This window comes from Ornithorhynchus anatinus, chromosome 3 (genome assembly GCF_004115215.2).
Source record: "Ornithorhynchus anatinus isolate Pmale09 chromosome 3, mOrnAna1.pri.v4, whole genome shotgun sequence".
Lineage (NCBI taxonomy): Eukaryota > Metazoa > Chordata > Mammalia > Monotremata > Ornithorhynchidae > Ornithorhynchus > Ornithorhynchus anatinus.
The window spans coordinates 68,079,039-68,103,961 of NC_041730.1; the positions used below are offsets into that span (position 1 = coordinate 68,079,039).

General features: G+C 38.9%; 1 protein-coding gene across 1 annotated transcript in view; it reads left to right on the forward strand.

Annotated features, from left to right (window-relative positions):
- The window catches only part of DCC (DCC netrin 1 receptor), a 644,354-nt gene that overhangs the window by 529,471 nt on the left and 89,960 nt on the right, over positions 1-24,923 (forward strand). Inside the window, 3 exon segments of the mRNA XM_039911321.1 lie at positions 4,634-4,741; positions 12,065-12,259; positions 18,469-18,501. Coding sequence (XP_039767255.1) covers positions 4,634-4,741; positions 12,065-12,259; positions 18,469-18,501 — 336 coding nt within the window.

Here is a 24,923-nt window from a genome sequence, read left to right on the forward strand (position 1 = left end):
TGAGTGGAAGGCAATCTGCTACTGGTCAAAACTCCCCTGTGCTGGTCAGAGAATTGAGGGTGGGAACTCAACCTTACCATCGCATGAGGAAGCCATGGTAAACCAATTCCATAATTTTACCAAGAAAATTCTATGGGTGCACTACCAGAACCACTGCAGATAGACGTGAGGCGTTCTGGCATCCATATAACCATGGTGTTGCTATGAGTTGGAGCTGACTCGAAAGCCTAGACAAGACAAGATACAACTTAATCAGACTGCACAAAGTCCCTGACTCACATGGGGGCTCACGGTCTCAATCCCCATTTTATAGATGAAGCAATGAGGCACTGAGAAGGAAGTGACTTGCCCAAGGTCACACAGCAGCCATGTGGCAAAGTAGGGATTAGAATCCAGGACTTCTGACACCCAGGCCTGTGCTCTTTCCACTAGGCCACACTGCTTCCAGTCAGCTAGTAGGAAGTGCCAAAATGAACCACCAGGTAAGCAGGCCTTGGCTGACCTATAGGCACTTTGTGGACCTGGAGTGGCTGAAAATGCTGACAGGCTTTGACTGTTCAGGACTTTGTATCAGTTCTTGTTCTGTTAACGGTACTATATAATCTAAAGGACAAGTTTATAGTGAGAAATAATATTAATGATATTCATTAAGTGCTTACTACATGCCAAAAACTGTACAAAGCACTAGGGTAAAGACGAGACACCTACCTGTCCTGCCAGTCACGCAGTCTAAGTAGGACAAAGAAAAGGTATTGAATCCCCATCTGCAGATGAGGGAAATGAGGCTCAGAGAAGTGACTTGCCCAAGGTCAAACAGCAGACAAATGGCTCAACGGGGATTAGAACCCAGGTCCCCTGACTCCCAGGCCTGTGCTCTTTCCACTGAGCCTTGCTCCTCCTCAGATGTGTTGGGGAACCTGGGTAAGATGTCAGGAGATTCCCAGGAACATTGAACAGAAAAAAACAAACATCACCAGACTGCAATTTTCAGGTGACTCACATTGGGAAAACACAACCAATATCCTGAGAATCAAGAATCAGTATCAAAGTAGTGTAAATAGGAAAAGGAAATAAAGAAACTTAAAGTTAGATGGAAGCACGTTTAGAAATGATCCAATCAATGAAAATGAGTAAGAGTAGTCAGAAAAGGAGTAATGAGCAGAGTTCTAAAATAATAATGAACTATCAATATAAATAAGATTATAATCATCATCATAAATATATGTTGAGCACCTACAAGTTGAAGGCCTTGAACTCCAAAGGGTTTGCATAACCTTGGCTTAATACAGTTACTTCTTTGAAGTAGCTTTTAATTTTAAGCAAGGCCAATAATACAAATAAAATAGATCAAATGAGCATGTAGAGGCTTCATAGGAGCATATGTATTATAAATGCAAATTATCGACAGGTATGTGTAAATGCTTTTACACAGAAAGGAGGAATGGAAAATTGCAGTGGGCTAGTCTGGATTAATAAGCAGATTTACCAACCTTCCTGGAATAAATGGATTCTGAATAGTTTTCAAAAGGACTGGCGTCCTGTGGAATTCTTCTAGTGAGAGACAGCATGAGTAAAAAATTACATAGAGGAGTTGTTTGTTTTGTTGTGCAGATGACAGATGTGCAGATGAATGATATGTATTGAGCACTTACTCTATGCAGAGCCCTTTACAATACAACAGAGTTGGTAGACATGTTCTCTTCCCACAAGGAGCTACGGTCTAGAGGACCGACCAGACTTGAAAAGATCCTCTTCATCTGTTGCCACCCAGTAGAAGGATTTCTTACAATAATGCAGTAAGAGCTACATAGGAAACAAAGGTGTTTTTTTTTAATTGTGGGCAGGAGCACTTTTTAAAAATAGGCATTTGGGGGAAGTTTGAAATGAGTTACTTCAGTAGAGAGATTTATCAAAAATGAGTGAAAGATTTGAGATCATCCATTGACCAAGGACATGAGTGCATATTTAGTATGCAGGTATATATACACCCAGAATTGGAAATGGACTGCATCTTGTGCCATGAGAGAATCATCCAGATCAGGAGTAATCCTGATCTAATCTAATTAGTAATCTAATCCTGGCTCTGCCACTTGTGTTCTAATCCTGGCTCTGCCACTTTTCTGCTGAATGGCCTTGGGCAAGTCACCTCATTTCTCTGTGCCTCAGTTACCACATCTATAAAATGTGGAATGATGCTGAGAACCCCACATGGGACAGGGACCGTGTCAACCCAGTTTACTTGTATCCACCCCAGAGGCTAATACAGTGCCAGGCAAGTGGTAAGTGCTTAACAAATACCACAATTATTAATTATCATTACTATTATTCAAGTGACTTTTATTTCCTTCCCTACAGTCTAGAGCTCAACCCGGACTGCACTTTAGAGCCATGAAGGGGAAGGAGCAGGGAGAAAAACCACCAAGGCAGTAGAGGGATGCCCTGCAGCATCAGGATCTCTACCCGCAGAACTCCATGTTAGAAACAGCTCAGGACTCACCTCTTTGCCCAAGCTTGAGGTGCTAAAGGGGAATGCTTTCAATAGATTTTTTTTTTAAATAGAAACTTCCATTTTATCCCAAATTCTATGGGAGAACACCTGATTATAGGAGGCAAACTTTAAGCCCAGTGCTCATTTTCATGAATTGGTTAAATAGACCCAAACCGCTTATTCACTTCTGCACCCATTGCATCAAACTTGATGTCAGTCCATGGCCCTGGCTGACAGAGAGCACTATTTCACATTCCTTCCCCCACTTCCAACCCTGTCTATACTCTATGGCAAGGAAGTTAGAAGGGACAGGCAAACCAGAACTAGATGCTAGATTCCTTAGAATCTAATTGGACAAGATGAAAATGATTGTTAACTAGGAGTAAAATGATTGTTAACTAGGAGTAATAATAATATTTATTAAGTATCTTGTGTAGAGCACTGTACTAAGTGCTCAGGAAGTGGGAGTGAGAATAGTACCTGTCTACCAGGGGCCTCACAATATAAAAACAAAAATGGGGAAAGGAGATGGGAGACAGACAAACAAGGAGGGAGGAGGAAGATTATCCCAGCTGTACCACTTGTCTGCCAGATGACCTTTGCCAAGTCACTTGTCTGTGCTTCAGTTACCTCATCTGTAAAATGGGGATTCAGACTGCGAACTCCATGTGGGACAGAGACTGTGTCCAACCCAATTTGCTTGTATCTATCCCAGCGCTTAGTACAGTTCCTGGTACATAGAAAGTGCTTAACAAATACCATCATTATTATTACTAGATCACTTAGTCAATATGAAGACAAAAGACAAATTTATGTAGAGTATTTCAGCTAGAACTTCAGCTCAGAGTCCAATAAATGAGAATGGTGAGGAAATATAGAATGGCTGAATAAAGATGTGCATTAGGAGAAGAGTTAGGATTAGGGTTAGTCAGGAGGTTATGGTCTTGAAGGGCACAACATTGGATATGAACAGCATCAATAATCTCAGAAGTAGCGAGGAATTTAGTATTGATGAAATTTAAAGTGCACAAATTATGGTTTGGAGTTGGAGGAAAACAGAGATAATAATAATAATGACGATATTTGTCAAGTGCTTACTATTTGCCAAGTACTGTTCTAAATGCTGGGGTAGATACAAGGTAATCAAGTTGGCCCACAGTCTTAATCCCCATTTTCCAGATGAGGTAACTGAGGCACAGAGAAGTTAACTGACTTGCCCAAAGTCACACAGCTAAGTGGCGGTGCTGGGATTAGAACCCATGACCTCTGACTCCCAAGCCCGTGCTCTTTCCACTAAGCTATATTGCTTCTCCAAAGGACTTAATTAAGGTTAAATGGATCAGGCACATTACTAAGTGCTTGGAACTGTTACGCACTCTACTTGACTTCTCTTTGCCTCCCAAATCTCCCCCAAGCACTTGTCACTAAGTGTCACACTTAGTCACTTCAAGCACTTCGTCACTCTTCCCACAATATTTATATCTTTTACATATACCCACACATCTTTAATCATGATTGGTCTCCAGTGCTTATTACAGTGCCTGAAACATAATAAGTGCTTAACAAATACCACAGTTATTATTATTATTATTCCCCTCCTTCTGATTTATTTTAACTTCTGTCTACCCACTAGATTGTAAGATCTCTGAGGGCAGAGCTAGTGTCGCCTGACTCTACTCATTTATCTCCTAAGCATTTAGCTCCTCACAGACTAAGCCCTCATTCAATACTTTGGATTGATTGGTTGATTGTACTTGGGAGAGTACAGCAATAATGAGAGACATGTTCCCTCCCAATGGGAGACAAATATGATCCTAGTTGATGGATGTGTATACCTACCAGTTCACTCTAAAGAACCAAAGATTTTTATTGGGAATTAAGTTTACCACTCTGCAGAAAAAAAATAAATGCTCAATGATTGTATCTGTCAACCTGAATTCTGAGAATAGAAACACATTGGTTTTCCAGGACAAACATCAGTTGTTTTGGTTCAACTCAAGCTCTGAACAAGGGTAAATGGCAATTGAACAGAGTATATTTTTTGAGCAGACTGCAAGAGAGGCAAGATTGCCATCGAGAATCCCATTAATGCTTACTTTTCTTCATTTCCAATGACAAAACCTTGTTGTTTGTTTCATTCTGAAGCCCCAACCTCTGCTCCCAAGGATTTGACTGTCATTACGCGGGAAGGGAAGCCGCGAGCTGTCATTGTGAGCTGGCAGCCTCCATTAGAAGCCAATGGGAAAATTACTGGTAAGGATGACTTTGAAATGTTTCTTTTTGTTTGGTTCTTTCTTAGTTTGTGCTGCTTTTACATCTTTTGTTGGTGTGCTTGTTTCCAGCTAGAATATTTCTTTCCTTCTCTTTTCCTCTCATTTCAAACTGAAATGGTGAATTGCTTTAGGAATTTTCCATTGTTAAACTGTAAGAAGTTGAATGGAGAATGTGTGCACCCTTTGTTTTTAATTGCCAAAAATAACAATGCATTTTTAAAATGCAAAATTACTGAGCCCGCTATTCTGTTAAGCTCTTAAAATGACTAAAAATAGCTGGTCTACCAGTGATGGAATACAAAAGATACATAATGATTTTGCACTCAAGTATTACATAAAATAGTGAGTTTATTGTTGAGTTTTATTTTTTGCAGCAATACTGTAAAGCCAGGGTGATAAGCAAAAAACTTAATTTTGCTGATAGAAATTGAACTTAATGGAAATTTCCCAGTGACAGATTTTATTTTGCAAAATATTGCTGATAACATCAATGTCTAATGAAGACATCCATTAGTAGCTTGTAACATTAATTTAGTATAAAAAATAGAGTTCTATCAGCAATTTTGCATTTAAATAATCACTTTAGGCTTTTAATGGTTGTCTCTATAGCATATAATTATTATGAAAAATATTGTACAACTTCAAGTATTCACATTATGGTCTAATTAACTCCAACTACTGGGTTAAGCTGTGCAAGTCTTTTTTGCAAATAAAGAGTGCAATTCAAGCCTCTGGGACCCAGATCAGATCCCAACAAATTTTGTTCTCAAATGGTGTGCTGATTTTTAGGGTGGCTTATTTTCACACATTTTCAAAGTGCAAAGTACTTGAAATTGAAATTTGAATTTAAAGATTGGTTTCCTTGAGGAAATTGTTCTTCCCACAGTAACAAAGCAGAAACTGTTCATTGCATGTCAAATGAACAAGAGGAAGAGTTGTGAAAGAACTTCTTTCATGTGTGCAGTTGTTTGTGTTCAAAATTTTTGATAAAGGCATCGTTTTTAATTTGAGATTTTGTTGCTTTAATTTGTACCTGATGCTTCTTGCTTTGTCTTTGTGGTTTTTTTTAATATTTTCATGATTCTTATTTCATTTAATTACATCTAGTTATTGACAACCTTGTGGAAAAATCAGTAAATTCTAAATTGAAGAAACTGAAATGAATTAACATACAAATAATATGTACAAAAAAAGTCAAATTTCAGCTCTTCAGTTAAAAATAAGCTACATTTTCTGGGCAGAGAAAATATACCTTTATCTTGAACAGATTTCTTCAGAGAGTCAGTGTAATTTATGGCATAACTTTTCCATATGGAGGTCAGCCCAACTGAATCTGTCAAGTCAAATAAAAAATAGATTTTTATATCAAGAATTAGTATTACATATAGGCAATTAAATTTTGTCTAGCAAAAACGATGACGCAATCACAAATGTGAAAATTTTGCTAATTAAATGATAGAAAAGGCTATTTAATATTGTTTTGATTATGCAGAAAGTAATATTGCATATCATCAAGGGTATTAAAATTCTTCATTGGTGTTTAGGATGTAAAAATGATGTTTTTCATTCTTGAATTATTGTTTAAATCTGATACGATTTGGTTATGAATGTGACCTTTTTTCTAGGACAGTCTAACCAGACTCAATGAATACAGAAGTGTAAAGCACAAATAATTGAAAATTCATGTATTTAAATCATCTTGCTGGATTTTCACATTTATTACTTCATATTTGGGCACATCTAATTACAACTGAAACACTATTTTAAAATGTGGATGCCTGCAGAGCAGGGGCCTTGATTACTTAAACTAGAAAGATTCCCCTAAACTAGTTCTTTTTCTGTTCTCATTTGGTTTTCCAATTTTCCATTTCACTGGGACTTGTCCTGGTAAACTGTTAATTTTTGATCTTTTTCCAAAGTTCCAGGTGTATCTATGTACAAGGAACACCACTTTTATCATCTGTTAATTTTTGATCTTTTTCCAAAGTTCCAGGTGTATCTATGTACAAGGAACACCACTTTTATCATACCCTATCAATCATTCATTCATTCGTATTTGAGCGCTCATTTTTTGTAGAGCACTGTACTAAGCGCTTGAGAGAGTATAATACAACAGTAAACAAGCACATACATTCCCTGCTCATACGGAGCTTACAATCTAGGGTTGGGGGAGACATTAATATAAATAAATTTCAGGTATCTACATAAGTGCTGTGGGTCTGGGCTGGGAAAAGAACAAAGGGAGCAAGTCAGGGTGATGCACAAGGGAGTGGGAGAAGAGGAAAGGGGGGCTTAATCTGGGAAGACATCATGAAGGAAATGTGCTTTCAATAAGGCTTGAAGTGAGGCAGAGTAAAATTATCTGTCAGATTTGAGGAGGGAGAGCATTCCAGGTCATTTGGTAGGAGGTAGGCGAGGGGTCGGTGGCAAGATGGACAGGATCAAAACAGTGATAAAGTTAGCGTTAGAAAGTGAAGTGTGAAGACTGGATTGTAGTAGGAGAGAAGCAAGGTGAAAAAGGAGAGGGCAAGGTGACTGAGTGCTTTAAAGGCAATGGTGAGGAGTTTTCGTTTTATATGGAGGTGCATGGGCAACCACTGGAATTTTTTGAGGAGTGGGGAGACATGTCCTGAATATTTTTGAAGAAAAATGATCCGGGTAGCAGAGTGAAGTATGGAATGGAGTGTGGAGAAGACAGGAGGCAGGGAGGTCAGCAAGGAAGCTGATGCAGTAATCCAGATGGGATAGGATAAGGAGTTGTATTAACCTGGTAGCAGTTTGGATGGAGAAGAAAGGGCAGATTTTAGAGTTGGTAGACTCATTTCCTGCACACTAGGAGCTTACAGTGTTGAGGGAGATGCCGACATTAAAATAAATTGAAATGGAAGTAGGGGTAGAAATTGGGTGGGGAGGCGAGATATTAAAGGGAAAGACTACCTGGAGAAGAGGTGATTTGAAGATGGGGAGTTGAGTGGTCTGGATGATGAGTAGGGGAAGGGAGTTCCAATCTGTTGGAAAAGGGTGAGCAAGAGGTTGGCAAAGAGAGAGATGAACCTAGACAGAGTGAATAGATTGACTTGAGAGGAGTGAAAAGTACAAATTGGGTTTTAGAGGGAGAAGAGAGTGTAAAAGTAGTGGGGAGAGAACAGATCGACTTCTCCTTTATAGCCACCGGTCAGGAGTTTGTGTGTGATGCCCAATGGGTAAACACTGGAGGTTTTTGAGGAGTGCAGAGATATGTGCAGAATGATGTTTTTAAAAAGTGAACAGCTTTCCTGGAAAGTGGAGCAACTGGAGGCAGGGAAGCTGATGCAGTTGTCAAGTTGGACTCTGAAAAGTGCCCAGATGAGCCAAGTGGCAGTTTATATCAAGAGCAAAATGACAATTCTGGAACTTTTGTGAAGGAAGAACCGACCGGATTTGTAACAGACTGAATATGGGGTAGAAAGAGAAATAGTGAGTCAGAGAGAGAGGAATCAAGGATAGAGAAGCAGCGTGGCCCAGTGAAACGAGCACGGGCTTGGGAGTCAGAGGTCACGGGTTTGAATCCCGGCTCTGCCACTTGTCATCTGTGTGACTGTGGGCAAGTCACTCAATTTCTCTGTGCCTCAGTTCCCTCATCTGTAAAATGGGGATTAAGACTGTGAGCCTCACGTGGGACAACCTGATTGCCTTGTATCTACCCCAGGGCTTAGAACAGTGCTCTGCACATAGTAAGCGCTTAACAAATACCAACATTATTATTATAATACCAAGGTTATGGGCTTGAGGATGATGGTGTTGTGAACAGTGATGGAAAACAGGTGGAGGAGAGGATTTGGGAGAGAATCCATCTATTAATCAATCAATGGTATTTATTGAGCCCTTGCTGTGTGCAGAGCACTGTACTAAGCACTTGGAAAAGTACAATACAATAGAGATGGTACACATGATCCCTGCCCCTAAGGAGCTTACAGCCCTCAAGGGGAGACAGACATTAAAATAAATTACAAATGACAAAAATAGGAGAAATGGAGGGAAGCCGAGTTCAAGTTCGGACATGTTGAGCTTTAGATGCCAGTAGGATGTCCAGAGAAAGAAAACTTGAGTCAGGAGGAGATGTAAAGTTACAGAGGAGAAGAATCTGGATTTAGTGAGGTCGTTTGGGAAGTCAAATGCATAGAAGTACATGCTGAGTCTATGAGAGTGGTGAGCTACCGAAGGGAATGAGTGTAGATTGAGAATGCAGTACAACTCAGAACCGAGGCTTGAGGAGACAGAGGAGGATCTGGTGAAAGAGACTCAGAAGGGGAAAGTGGTGAGTTAGAAGAACCAAGAGACCGCAAATGGGGTGAAGGGGTATCAGTGACAGCCAGGGGCTTGAGAACCACCCACCCACCCTGCACCTTTGGATTCACTGATGCCTCTGTCCCCCCTTGGCAGTGGAAGTTTTAATGCAGAAGAGCAGCAGTGGTGACCAGGGCTTGTGCAGGTCCCATAACCAACCCCTCATCCTGATTATTTTTATTATAATTATTGTTGTAATGACATTTGCTAAGCTCTTATGAAGGACTGCTTTAAGTGCTGGAATAGATATAAGTTAATCATGTTCAAAAGTCCATATCCCACATCGGGTTCACTATCTAAGTAGGAAGGGGAACAGACATTGAATCCCCACAGAGAAGGAGTGTGGCTTAGTGGAAAGAGCACAGGCTTGGGAGTCAGAGCTCATGGGTTCTAATTCAGGCCCCGCTACTTGTCAGTTGTGTGACTTTGGGCAAGTCACTTAACTTCTCTGTGCCTCCGTTACCTCATCTGTAAAATGGGGATTAAGAGTGGGAGCCCCACGTGGGAAATCTGATTATCTTGTAACTACCCCAGCGCTTAGAACAGTTCTTGGCAAAATACCATCATCTTCATTGTTATCATTTTACAGATAAGAAAACTGAAGAATGGAGAAGTTAAGTGACTTTCCCAGTGTGACACAGCAGGCATCTGTCAGGCCTGTGCGCTTTCCACTAGGCTATGCTGAACCTTCTCTTGCCTCTGCAGCCTAATGGATAGAGCATGAGCTCTCAACTTACCTTCCAGCTAGATTCCAACACTAGGAAATCAGAATGACCTGGGATCTAATGTTGCTACTTGTCAGCTTTTTGCTTTAGAACATGGACTGTGTCCAAACTGGTCAGCTTGTAACCCCAGAGTTTAGTACAGTGCCTGGCACAGAATAAGCACTTAACAAATACCATGAAAAAAAGATGCCAAGAGATGGGAGCACTGCCCAGCCGCCCAGGGCACCCAGTGGGGCAAGATGGAACCTGGGAACATCTCTGGCACAGAAAGCAAGAACAGCAACCTGACATATAAGATGGGGAGAGACCTCCCTTCTCTTCTGCTTGCCCAGCACCCTCCCAGAAAGGAAAGAGAGGCTTCTAATTGGCTTAGGAGTGTGTCCAATCATTACTTGTCCCTTTCCCTTTATGGGACTGGCTCACCGATTCTTCCTTCTTCCTCTCTACACCTTGCGGATTTTTTTTTTCCTTTTACTGTTTGAGAGAGGAAGACCCAGAGTTAACAAAAGTGCTTCAGTGAGAAATAAAATAATACATAGAGAGAAGAGAGAGTGCAGCAGTCAGAGAAAAACAGACAGGGACACAGGCTCAGAATAACACAAATTGACACTGCTGTGAGATGAGGAAGTAAGGGAAGTTGGAAATCTGGAGACCTATAGAGTCTTAAGCACATTATCTGATCTTTCTTGTGACATGTTTATTATCCAACAGGAAGAGAAGCTTTTCATTTCTTCCGATAGGTAATCATTTAGCATCTTCTAACATCATGCCACCTGCTCCAAGATTTTTTTTTTTTTTTTACTGCGAATGAAATCTGTTCCACTGGCTCAATTAATTGTGTTTAATGAGTGCTTACTTTGTGCAAAGCACTGTAATAAGTGCTTGGGAGAGTACAATACAGTAGAATTAGCAGTCACGTTCCCTGCCCATAATGAGCTTACAGTCTCGGCTCAGTACCAGGGCAGTCAAGAATTTATTACTGTTTCACTATCCTATCCTATGTCACTATTCTGAATAAGGATATAGGGCTGTATTGGAACAGTAAGGTCTAGACTCTTTTGGCTAAATGTTCATGTGTTTCACTGTCTAGATAGCTGTACCTGTCTGTGAGACTTTTGTTATTAGTAGCTCTTTCCCTTCACATGATACACTTCACTTAATCCATTCATCAATTAATGTTATTCTTCATTAAATTAATATTTATATTGAGCATCTTCTTATTCTATATACCAGGAAGTGGGAAAAAATTTACACACATGAAACCAAAGAAAGATAGAGTTTTTGCCTCTCTGAGTAGACACTGTAAGGCAGAATACATAGCTATAGCTGCCCATAGTGTGTTCTCAACTTACCTTCCAGCTTAGCTTCCAACACTAAGAAATCCATACCTAAGGGATTTGGCAACAGTGTTTTCTTATGTTGGAGGAATCTTTCCCATTTTAAGAGCAGTGTTTTTTCCCACATGACTGTAAAGTGAAAAATATGTTTCCTGTAAGCATTTATTGAAGAACATTTTTTTAAACAGAGTTTGAGCACATGGATTGTTTCCTAAGTGCTGTGGAATTTTATTAAGGAGAAAAAAAGATACAGTCCTCACCTCAAGCCTGCCAAGGAAATAGGAGAAAGGTCTTGGAGAGGATGATTCCTATGTCAATCTAGGGAAATTATCTTTATAGGCTCAAATGCTAACAGGAATCTTAGTACTAGGAGACCCTTGACGGAGACTAACTGAAAATTTGTCTCACCCTATTCCTGACAAGTTCCAGTCAAACTTTATCTCACACCATACAGTTCAATTCATGTGTAAGCTTCCAGTACATTTTTTTTTTTCCTTTTGACAAGCTAAATGGTACAAATGAGCTGTGCTTATTCAGGCAGGCAAATTTACCATCAGAGGTCTCTTGTGAAATACCGTGACTACTGGATAACGTCTTGGTCCACAGGATGAGTGATTTTTTTGAAGTCAGTGACAGAAACCTCAGTTCTGTTAGATACTGAATTACCCGTGACATCACCAGGGAAAAAGATGATCTGTGGATTTTACTGTTTCATATTTTAGTTAAATTTCTAATCTTATTTTGATGGACACACTCCCACTTATGAATTATTGTTATTATTAATTATTCAGATGAGCATTATTTTTCGTAATGAAGAAAATTATTTAAAAGTTTTAAGTTGATGAGGGTGTAATATGCAGTGCGTAAACTAATCAAAGATTATGATTTATGTTATGATATGTTCTGATTTTCCAGCTTATATCCTATTCTACACTTTGGACAAAAACACCCCAATTGATGACTGGATTATGGAATCAATCAGTGGTGACAGACTAACTCATCAAATAATGGATCTCAGTCTAGACACTGTGTATTACTTCAGAATTCAAGCCCGTAATTCCAAAGGGGTGGGACCCCTCTCTGATCCCATTCTCTTCCGCACACTAAAAGGTTTGAGAGTCTTTTCTTCTTACTTACCTGTGTATTTCTGGGAGACATAGCAAGAAAAAGGTTTTGGAAAGAAAGTCAGGAGCTCGCCTCTCACCATGTATGACAACAAGAGATGCAATGGAAGTTTGCAATAAATTAAAATGTACTCTTTATCCTAAAGTCACGATGCCAAAGAAAGATCTATAATATTATCACGTTTCCTGCCACCAGCACTGAGGCTGTTGTGAATAATGTGAGTTCTTTCATCTAAACTCTTTCTGGAATTTCCAATCAATTCCTTATCTGTTAGCTTCATTGGAAATATAATGGAGTGAAATTCATCAACCATTTTATATAAGGAAATAAGTATTAAGAAGTCCGGGGGTATGTAAATAGCATAGTGGCTATTGTCCAGATGCATAAACTAAAATATCTGAGTTGATTTTAAAGATGGCTATAAAGACAATTTAGAATTGAAGTAATACATCTATTTTAAGAAAATGTGGTGACTTGGAAAAGTTTTGAACAGAATAATTTCGGGAGAAAAATGCCACAGGCTTTGGAGAATGAAAATAGCATCCTGGTAAAGGGTAGTTATACCTTCATAAAATAAAGTATCAAATCCCAAGGGCAGTGATTATGCAGAAATGACAGTTCCAATATAAACCCTTGCTAGATGAGGACAATTTTGCCAAAGTTTTTCTTCCTTTCTGGAAGCCTCACCCTCTGAAGAATATCTGAAAAAAGATTTAGAGCTAAAACAAGTTTTAGCATGCTAACCTAGGCAATCATTTTCGCTACAGTGCTATTCAATAATAATAAAAATGTGTATTAAATGCTTACTCTTTGACAAAGCACTGAGCTAAGATCTGGTGTATATAGAAGATAATCAGATGGTACATGATGCTTTTCTACCATGAGACTCACAGTTTAAGAAGAAGAGAGAGCAAATATCTTATTCCCATTTTACTGATGAGGAAACTGAAGCCCAGAAAGATTAAATCACTTTCCTAAAGTCACACAACAGGCTCCATATCTGATTGAATGAAAATTAAATTCAGTCATCTCTGATTGGAGTTTCAGAGTTTAATGGAGTTTCTGGTCAAAGCAAGAAACCTACCATTAGATGTGCTCCATTTAAACACAATCAGCGTATACAAAGATCAGAAGGATTTCTCTGTGTCTTAGACTTGCTTTTGTAGCTAAGACTGAGTTGGTCCAGACATAATAGAAAATCTGAACCTTAGACAAACAGACCTGGCAGCATAGGCAGAAGGTTGGAATCTTGTATTTGCTAATATGAATATCTCCAAAGAATGCACAATCCACCATTCAACCTGAGTTGGAAAACCTTCATCTATGGTTTTAATAAATAAGCAGATTCAGGGAAAAATTAAAAGAAAATGTATCCATGTGTTCTGAGCTTATCACAGGGTAATTCAGGATTTTGGCATTTACATGTCCATGTCAGGTTTCACTCAGGGTGCATTATTGGGTGTACCCTGATTATTCATTGTCTACTACCATGAAATGTGACTAGATAGGGCTTTGCTAGTTCTTCATTGCTATCAACTTTAAGGTGCCAACCTAATTTCATGCTCACATTTTGTGGCAACTAATAGAACTCAAGAGATAGTTTAAGATGAACCAAGGCATCCAAAAATAATATGCAGCAGGGTAATGAGACATCAGAAGATTCACAGACTCCAAAAGATGATTTAATGAACAAGCTGTCATATACTTCATACTATTTACCTAGTGAATCATAATATTCATCTGGGAAATGCACCCTAGGCGAAGATCAGCATATACCACAAAGATAAATTTGTACATGTGTTACATCCTCTACCAGTCCTTGAGGAATAGAGCTAATATCCTGCTATGAATAGTTAATGATTCCCACCCTAAATATGTCATGTTCAATGTTATCCAATGGGATTTTACAAATCAGCCTTTACCCACAAGGTAAATCTTGAATGCATTCTGAATTATGTAAAAATGTTGATGCTTTCTGCCCATAATGATAATTAAGAGAGGCTTTCCTACCTCTCACAGTATTGTGTGATGATGAATGTTCTGTTGGAAAATAAATGAGATTTGAAAATTTCACAATTTTCACAAGAGATTTGAAATCAAAAGGAACCAAATCAAAACTTGTAACCTGTGGTGTTTACTTTGAAAGGCTTGGCTGTAGTACTGAACTGCCTGAAATCTTCCAGTGCTTTACTGGGAGATACAGACACATGTTTCTCTGCCATAATGCTCCCATTCAGGAACATTGGCAAATTTATTTCCTTTACCAGCAAATCCCTTTCTGTCCAGTACAAGCTTTTATAGCCTGAGATGGAAATGGTCTTTATGTACTACTCCCCACTAAGAAGAGCTACAGAAAATCCATATTGTCATTAACAGTTAAGAAAATCCTCATTCAGAAATGAAAATGAAGTGTGAAGAAACACTAATGAAAAGAATTCAAAGCAGCTTGCTTTCTTTTCTACCTGAAACAAAATAACCTGGCTTGGGATGAGGGTATGGGGAAGAAAGGGTGGTTCTATTGTGTTAAACATAAGCTTCCTTCTCTCCATTTATCACTGTTCCCCGTTAATGTCAAAAATGGTGACAAGTAAGTCAAGAAATCCCACTGACTTCAAATTAATTCTGTAACAAATGTGTAATTTTCCTTATGCCTGACAGATGCAGGTAACAACCCCAACTGAGAATTTGATTTTGCTAAATATTTTCTCATTATATTCAACTCCAAAAAGACTTGAGGCTCTGCTCTGTTCCATACTACACATCCCACCACTAATTAAAAGTCCAGAATTCTCATCATTACCTGATTAAAATAAAAGTTAGGCCCTTTAAGGGTCTAGTGAAGTGGCAAGTGAAGCCAGGAGGTTATACTGAGGAAACCAATTTTCTATTAAAATCCACATTCATTTTAGTCATCCTCTCCTTTTCTAGGTAAGGCTAGAGACAATGGATGAGAGACCTGAATGTTTTCTATCAAAGATGGACAGGGTGTGAGAGAGCATGATCTAGGACTTTTCATTATTTCTCAAAATTTCTGTCAAAAAGAGATCCTTATGTAGGGAAATTTATCCAAGATATTCCAGCTGCTGCAGCTTTAAATATTTCTGGGCAGCTTGGTCACCAACAACTATGCATGTTTTCCCTTTCCTAGCTGCACAGTGCCCTCTAATGCTGTACCTGGTTGTTGGTTAAAACTCCTTTTTCTTTTCAGTTCCTAAACTTTTTAAGTGTGAACCTCCTTGACCTGCCAGAAGCAGCTGTTTTCCTGTGAACTTATTACAACATTAATAGTAACAGTGATGATAATGGCATTTGTTAACCGCTTACTATGTACCAAGTACTGTTCTCAGCGCTGGGGTAGATACAAGATTATTAGGTTGACCCACGTGGGGTTTACAGTCTTAATCCCCATTTTCCAGATGAGGTAACTGAGGCCCAGAGTGCTTAAGTGACTTGCCCAAAGTCACACAGCAGACAAATGGCTGAGCCGGGATTAGAACCCACAACTCTGACTCTCAAGAAAAAGCACGCTCTTTCCACTAAGACATGCTGCATTGTGTTCCATAGCCTTAAGAAAAAACAGAGTTGTCCCCTGCTGGGACAATTCATCATCGGTCTTGGAAATAGATGTATTTAGTATACTGCAGTTTTAATCAGCTCATATTCTAAATGCAATTCATTTTCTTAATGCTTTCATTTGTTCATTCAATCCTATTTATTCAGCTCTCACTGTGTGCAGAGCACTTTACTATGCCCTTAGGAGAGTACATTACAACGGTAAACAAACACATTCTCTGCTCACAATGGGTTTACAGTCTAGTCTAGCCATACCTGAAAAAGAATAAGATAGGAAGGATCTGATATCCTATTGAGGAATCTGCTTTTATCTCCCAATCAGTGTGAATCTGAAAGGCCTTCAATCAGTGGTATTAATTGAGTGCTAACAATGTTCAGAACACCATATTAATTCCTTGGGAAAGCACAGTACAATAATTAGCAGATACCTTCCCTGCCCTTAATGAGTTTATAATCTAGAAGGAGAGACAGGGATAGACAGGGATTCATAGAAATCAATCATTTGTAATATATAATTTAAATACATGTACATAAGTTTTGCCATTTGTGTGACAAAAATCAAATACCCAGTGGTCACAGATCCAAGTGCATAGGCATCACAGAAGGGAGAATGAGCCAGGGAAAAAGGCTTAATCAGGGAAGGCCTCTTGGAGGAGATGTGACTTCAATAATGCTTTGAAAGTGGATGAAGTGGTTGTCTAGAGGGAGTTCCAGGCTAAGGGAAAAGGCTAAGGGAAATGTGGAAAAGTAGTCGGCCGCAAGATAAATGAGATCGGGGCACAGTGCGTAGACTGGTGCTAGAGGATCGGACTGTGCAGGCTGAGTTGTAATAGGAGATCCGTGAGGTGAGGAAATAATATTAATACTGGTATTTGTTAAGCGCTTACTATGTGCGGAGCACTGTTCTATGTGCTGGGGTACTTACAAGGTAATTAGGTTGTCCCACACAGAGCTCACAGTCTTAATCCCCATTTTACAGATGAGGTAACTGAGGCACAGAGAAGTTAAGTGACTTACCTAAAGTCACACAGCTGACAAGTGGCAGAGCCGAGATTAGAACCCACGACCTCTGATTCCCAAGCCCGGGCTCTTTCCACTAAGCCATGGGATGGGGTGAGCTGACTGAGTGATTAAAAGCCAATTGCAAGGAGTTTCGATGTGGAGGTGAACGGGCAGCCACTGGATATTTGAGGAGTGGGGTAACATGGACTGGGTACGGACTCTCAAATGAATAAGAGCTAAACTGAAGTGCAAATTGTTATGGTTCTTCATTGCTGTTGTCTCAGTGCAGATGAGAAGAATGGAATCCACTAATGTATGTTCCTGATTATTGGCAGGTCTATATAACACCATCTCCTTTTAGGTCTAAGTCTGTATAAAGTTCCTAGTTATAGTTTTAAAAAGCATAGTAAAGATTTTTATAGATCTAGTGAGACCTGGGTTCTACTCCCATCACTGCCAGTTGCTTGATGTGTGACTTTGGGTAAATAATTTATCTCTGCCTCAGTTTCCTCAAATGTCAAATGGGAATTAAATATCTGTTCCTTCTTAGACAGTGAGCCCCACATGGGGCAGAGAATGTTTCCAACCAGATTAATTTGTATCTACCCTAGTGCTTAGAATGGTGTTTGACATGGCATAGTGGATAGAACACGGCCCTGAGAGTCAGAAGGTCATGGGTTCTAATCCTGACTCTGCCATTTTTTTTGCTGTGTGACCTTGCAGAAGTCACTTCACTTCTGTGTACCTCAAGTTACCTCATCTGTAAAATGGAGAGCGAGACTGTGAGCTCCATATAGGACAGGGACTGTCCAACCCGATTTGCTTGTATACCCCCCCAGCACTTAGTACGGTGCCTGGCACTTAATAAGTGCTTAATGAATACTATTATTACTATTGTTATTATCAACAAATAATATAAATGTCTTCAATTATGGTTACATTTTGTCCACTGAAAAGATGCCTGACTTTTGGAAGACTAGTTGGTTGGGGGTTTTTTCCCAAAAGTGAAGAAAGAGAAGTTTTTAACCTCATGGCTGTATATTATCTGGGACTTCAGCGGCTGAAGGTTTCAGTGGAATTTAAAGTGTTAACAAGTTCAGTTTAGATAGTATGATTTTTCCAGCTTCCTTTTATTAGGGATCATCATGCAAATTGGTTAAACACTCATAAGAAGGAGAAACAATGCAAGAATCTGTCAGATTAACTTTCAATCTAACGGTGATAATTACTCTGTAACTGCACTTTTTTTTCTATTAAATCTACCCTTAATTAAACTTTCTTGAGGCTCATTCTGGTTTCATGTTCACAAGAACAATAGAAGTAAATAATTTTGCCAGTCTTTGAGATGAGGGGGGAAGGGTCAAAAAAGGAGGAAATGAACTTTAAAAGTAAAGATTCACAGTTCACTCTTCCTTTTTCTCAAGAGTTCCTTTGAAAAGGCTATGGCAAAATACCACCTTTTAGACATGATCGTATCATTTCAAAAGCAGTGGGCAACATATCATGATATGAAAACCTGCTAACAAAATTATTTGTTTGATATGTCAGCTTGCCTACTGGGAACTGTCAAAGTCTAATGATATTATCTTTTTTATTCTTTTTTTTTTCTTCCTCCACAGTGGAGCACCCTGACAAAATGGCTAATGACCAAGGTATAGTGGCCTCAATCTGTCATTTTTTTTTTCCTGTTACAATCAATGTTGTATGTTCGGGAACTCTGTCAGTCGTCACTTTGCATTCTGCCTTTCACCTGGGCTGAACACCTGATGAGGCAGACACTGGTGTGATAATTAATCTTGGTAATGAAGTTCTGCTCGACTGAGGCTTCTGCTTTGATGGGGGAGATGTAAATTTTCTTGAGAGGAAATTGTTTTGTCTCTTTTCTGAAGGACCAATTAAAATGTCAAGCGTCTTTGTATGAAATAAATTTTTAGTCTCTCTGCCTGCACTTTTGAATAATTCACATTAAGTATAATTAAGCTCAGTCTAATATTCAAGCTCCTTTTGCACCCTTTCATAAGCTATAGATTAAAGTTCTGAGGCTGCCCAGTGAAAAGGAAATAAATAATTTTCTTTCTCCCCTGATCAGCCTCTATAAACAAATACAATTTGAATTGTCAACTTTTTTGTAATACTGCCTCAGCTGATTGTAAAAAAGTTTTCCAGTTGCTTAAATTTGTTGTTTCTCAAGAGATGGAATGCTCACTTTTTTTTCATTTTTCTCCTCTTTTGCTATTCATGTTTCATATAGTGCAAAGATATGTACATTCATATGTATGTATACATATCTAGTTTTAAATAGATTCATGTAGCAAGACAGTGATGATATCCAAGAGGGAAATGGAGGAAAATGTGAGTTCATTTCCCCAGCCGTGAGTAAAACAAAATTTGGTACTATCCTGACATGTATCCTGATCATGCTGGATCAGGACTAGATAAACATGGCACAAAATGATTACAAAGTAATCCACTTGAAGAACTAGAATTTTCAGGGAGTACTATTGTGTTAAGCAAAAAAAAAAAAAAGGGACAAATCTGCAAATGTGAGTAGCAAGAATAGCACAATGTTGATATTATTCTCTATTCCAAAGATGATACCACTCACAGCTTTCTGCATTGGACTTCCTACTGTCAGTAAGAGATACTTGAAAGCATAATGTACTATTAGTCATCTTCCGTTCATGTGGCAAAAAAAGCCAATCTATTTCGGAGGGTGTTTTTGCTATTGTTAGGTTATATTTCTAGATGCCTGAATTTCTGATGTATATGAGAACTCCCACAGCAGTTATGAATTATTTCTCATTAACATTTTCCTGAATTATATTGAAATGCATAACTCTATTCAGAGATAGAAACTACACTGAAGTTCCCTACCAAAATCCTTTTGAAATTGAGGGAAAAGGTGATGTCAGAGAAAAAGCAATCTTCATTTATTTTACTGAAGGAAGAGTATCCTTTCATGTGTTTATTTGGCTTTAAAATGCCACCAAAAATAACTTAGGCTATTAATAAATGGTATTGAGTTTACCTTGTGCAGAGCATTATACTGAGTACATGGGAGAGTACAATACAACAGAGTGGGTAGACACTTTCCCTATCCACAAAATAATTCTATTCATGAAAAAAAGTAAAGCAAAAATGCATTATTTATTTAAAATACTCAGAGTAATTCTAAATCAAAATAAGAAAAAATTATTAACAATCTCTTTCCTTTAATAAAAATACCTTGACTAGCATATAACATTTTTGTTCCCAAAACACTTTCATGTTACTTAGATCATGTATGTTATCACAACATCCCTGTGAGATGAGAAAAGGTAGGTATTAAAATCCTTATTTTACAGATGAGAAAAGTGAGGCATTGAGGTTGTGACCTTCCCCAAATCATGCATCAGGCAAGTAAGTGACATAGATAGACCTGGAACCTCTAACTACACTAGAAAAAGATTTGAACTTGTCCAGGGTATAGTAATGATCGCTTAGTTATGAGATGCAAAATGTCAGCTTAAAGCAAAACACATTTAGGAGATATAGATGATTATCACCCTCTGATTTATCATGTCCTGTTATTTTAGAAGTGTCCTGCCTCTCTGGGCCTGAGAGAATTTTAAGTTTTATTGCTGGACAGACTTGAAGAGCATCAGGTGTGCAAGGGCATTGCTAAAAATGTGTAAATCAAATAATAAAAGGGGAAGGAGGGAGGATCACTCCTTTTCTTTGATTTCTATTTAGATTTTCCTCAGATTGCTCATTTTAGTTCATTTTTCAAACTAAAAAAAAAAGAATTTCAAATGGGGAGTGTAACCGTGCATCCTAAAATCTTTGCATCAGTCCCAGAGTTTGAGAAACTCTTAGATAACTTTTAAAATGGACCAAAGTGTCCTGGAATTTGGGCCTGCCCTGGCTAAACTAATGATTCTTCCTGGAAGCAACCCCTAATTGCTCTGTCTCCTTTTAAATGTCTGGACTTTCACATTTTAGGTAATACATGCTCAATGTAGGTCCCACAGCATACTGGAACTTAGAGCTTGGATATTTCAGAATGCTGGGACACTTGATACCCTCACTTCTAGTCAACTCATCACTAAATCCTGTCAATTCAGCCTTCAAAACATTGCTAAAATATGCTCTTTCTTCTCCATCCAAACACTACCATGTTAATCCAAGCCCTTATCCTATGCCACCTTGATTACTGCACCAGTCTCCTTGCTGAACTCCATCCCTCCTGTCTCTTCTCACTTCAGTCCATACTTCATGCTGCTGCCCAGAGCATTTTTTTTTTACAGATGTAGTCAATTCACGTTTCCCAGGTCCTCAATAACTTCCAGTGGTTCCCATCCACCTCTGCAGGAAACAGAAACTCCTTATGATCAGCTTTAAAGGACTCAATCAATCACCTTGCCCCCTCCTACCTCACCTCTCCTACCACAACCCAGCCCTCAGACTTTGCTCCTCCAATGTAAACATACTCACTATACCTTGATGTCATATATCTTGCCGCTGACCTCTCCCCACATCCTGTCTCTGGCCAGGCCTATATTCTCCCTCTTCATATCCAACAGACAATTTCTTGCCCCTTCAAAGCTTTACTGAAGGCACATCTCCTGCAGGAGGCCTTCCCTGACTAATCCCTCATTTCCTCTTTTCCCACTCCCTCCTCCATTGCCCTGACTTGCTCCCTTCATTCACCACCCCCAGCTCCACAGCCCTTACATACATATCCATAAAGTATTTATTTATGTCTGTTTCCCCATCTAGACTGTAAACTTGTTGTGGCCAGGGATGTGTCTACCAAACTCTGTTATATTGCTATATTGTACTCTCCAAGCACTCATCTCAGTGCTGTGCACACAGTAAGCACTCAATAAATATTAATGATTTTCTTTCCCCTTCCCTTCTTCTAGACAAACAAGAAGCTGGTAAAGTCATGAAAGTATGGTATAGTGTCCCAATATCTTGATTTTCAGTCAAATAATTTGAACAGTATACAGATGGTATACATGTTATGAAGTTGATGCTTTCCAAATTTAAAATTGAACACAAATCTTTGGGAAGGTTTACAGTATTTGATTATTATACAATGGGATGACACCCAACAGTACTTTAAGATTAAGATTGAGAAGCAGCGTGGCTCAGTGGAAAGAGCCCGGGCTTGGGAGTCGGAGGTCATGGGTTCTAATCCCAGCTCCGCTGCTTGTCAGCTGTGTGACTTTGGGCAAGTCACTTTACTTCTCTGTGCCTCAGTTATCTCATCTGTAAAATGGGGATTAAAACTGTGAGCCCCACAAGGGACAACCTGCTCACCTTGTATCCCCCCAGTGCTTAGAACAGTGCTTTGCACAAAGTAAGCGCTCAACAAATACCAATATTATTATTCTCATAAAGAAAGCAACATAGCTTCTTCAGCACCATATAGCTCTTTATAAAGAGCATCAGTCTTCTGAACTGATGTCCAAATGAATCAGAAGCAGTAAGATTGAATTTCCTTCTCAAACAAAATGATTTAAGTAGGAAGGGATAATTGCTCTGAATTTTACCAAACCCAGCACTTCCAGCACCAGTTTGATCTATTTTATTAGTCTATTCCTCAAATGACTTGGCCCCTTTTTAGTGTAAAATGATACTGTAGCTCAGTTTCTGACAAAAGCTCAATCTCTACTAGGAGAAAAATTTGTTCTGAATGAAAACTCGGCAACCCATGCAAGTTTATTCTCTCTGATGAATTTGACCTAAAGAACCAGCAACCTGCTTTTGAGTTGTCAGTGAGAAAATCGCATAAAGTTTGGGTTGTTTGGAGAAACCTCTTTTTAAACTCCTTGTCATCAATTACCTTTCTTACTCTCAAATGTTTTGGGTGAAGCGGTTCAATAAAAAATTGGAAGTAGTGATATTTTTGACCAGTAGTGGTTTTGGAGAAGTATTTCTCTTATTTCTGGTACTCCATACATATGTTATTTGGTTTATATAGCTAGGTAGACTTTCATTTATTTTTAATAATCAGCAGGTTCTTCATTAGACACCCATGATTTTCTGCCTCCCGGCCAAGGAGTGATTTCGGATACCACTATAAATTAGGCACGTGCATGAACTGTTTGTATAATCACAATGATGGCCTGCACTCTATCCATCTTTGACCAACAGAATGTATTTCAAGATGGTAGAACAAGGTTAGGAGTGTGCAGTCCATCACCTCAGCAGCAGGGTTGATGAATTCTTCTCTTATTGTAAACCAGGGTAGAGTTAAGTAGTTATGTCCTTCTTACACATTACTGAGTACATCACTTTAGGAGACCCAGTAACTGGATGCAGTCTGCAGCCACGAAATGAAGCATCTCTTTGGGCCCTTTTCTGTAACAGGAAGAGGGCTATCGTAATTCAGACCTGCAAAAATGATGTAAAATCAGCAGTGAATGTAGATTGCAAAGTTGGAAATAGATTCCAAAGGCTTTCATTTCAGGGGCATTCATTGATTCTGAAAGGAATTGGAGGGAGTTCAAACTTGTCCGTATCTTGTGGTTGCGTGTTAATTATGTGCAGTAGTTCTAGCTATTTTGATTGTACTCTTGTGTATCCAAATTACTGAAATTATTGGTTTGTAAACGGAGCCATTAAGGCAGCATCTTTTCCTGTGTACTTTCCTGTATATTGTTGATTCAATCCATTGATAATGTTTAGCTAATCCCTACTGTGTGCCAAGAACTATAAGTGCCTGAGAGTTAGACATGATCCCCCTGCCTTCAAGAAGTTTACAATCTAGCATGTAAATACCCAGGATCTCTTAAAACTCAAGAAAGACTGTAGCGTATCTTTTTAGGTATCTTTTTAATATAGGGGACAATTCTCTTATTGAGCTGGCTCAGATTCAGTCTGGAGTCAATGCAAAAAAAGAGGGATAGACCTATAGAGGTATTTCCCAATTCTATGTGACTTCATGCTAATCCTTTTCCTGGAAGTGAACCTGAATTTTCAATTTCTAAACCTGTTTTTTTGGCAGTTCAATAATTAATTAGATAAAGTCAATGCGTAAAATGCAGGCTATAAGATTTAACACCTCCACAGTCAGGTATTGACATCCCTGCTACATACTATTTCCTAAGGGAGTGACAGATCTGTTGCCTTTTTATATAATGAAAGTTAATATGATCTAGATTGGGGGAGAGAAGGCAGTAAATGTCAAGTTGAAATCACCAGCTATCCCCTTACTTGGTGAATATATATATATATATATATATATTTATATTCCTGTGGTATATTTTCATATATTGTTGATTCCGTCAACAGTATAGCTGGATAATGAATTGAAAAATTTGAGAAATAGCTGTTAAACTGCCCAATGTAATTTATTATAGGCTTTATTTTTACTCTGGTTTTATTCCTTTAAGAGCTAGTAGGACATTTTTCTTGTATTAAATACTGCAAATCCTTTCTCCACTACTTTTCCAGTACCTCCCCCACCTCTATCCCCATCTTTTTTCAAACATATGCTGTCTCTCCTATCCTAAACAATACCTCGCTAGTTCCCATGTCACCCTCCAGTTATCGCCCCATCTTCCACCTATCATTCCTCTCCAAACTCCTAGAGTGATTTGTCTACACCCACTTCCTCTATTCCAATTTTCTTCTTGATCTCCTCTAATCTGCCTTCCACCAGATTGGTGGAAATTGTCCTTTCCAAGGTCACCAGTGACCTTCTTGCCAAAACCAATGTCTTCTCCTCCATCCTAATCCTACTCAACATCTCAGTTGCCTTCAACACTATCGATCACTCCCTTCTTGAAACAATTATCTAATCTTGGCTTTGCTGACATTGTCCTTTCCTGGTTCTTCTAGCTCTTTTGATGTTCCTTCTCACTCTCTTTTTCAAGCTTCTTTCTGTCTCCGATTCTCTAACTGTGGGAATTCCTCAAGGCTCAATCCTTGGCACCCTACTATTCTCCTACTATTCTCCTCATTTGCTCCATGACTTCAATTACCATCTCTAAACAGATGACTCTCAAAACTGTGTCTCCAGCCCTGACTCCTCTCCTTCTCTTCTATCTCATATTTCCTCCTGCCTTCAGACATCTCTACCCGG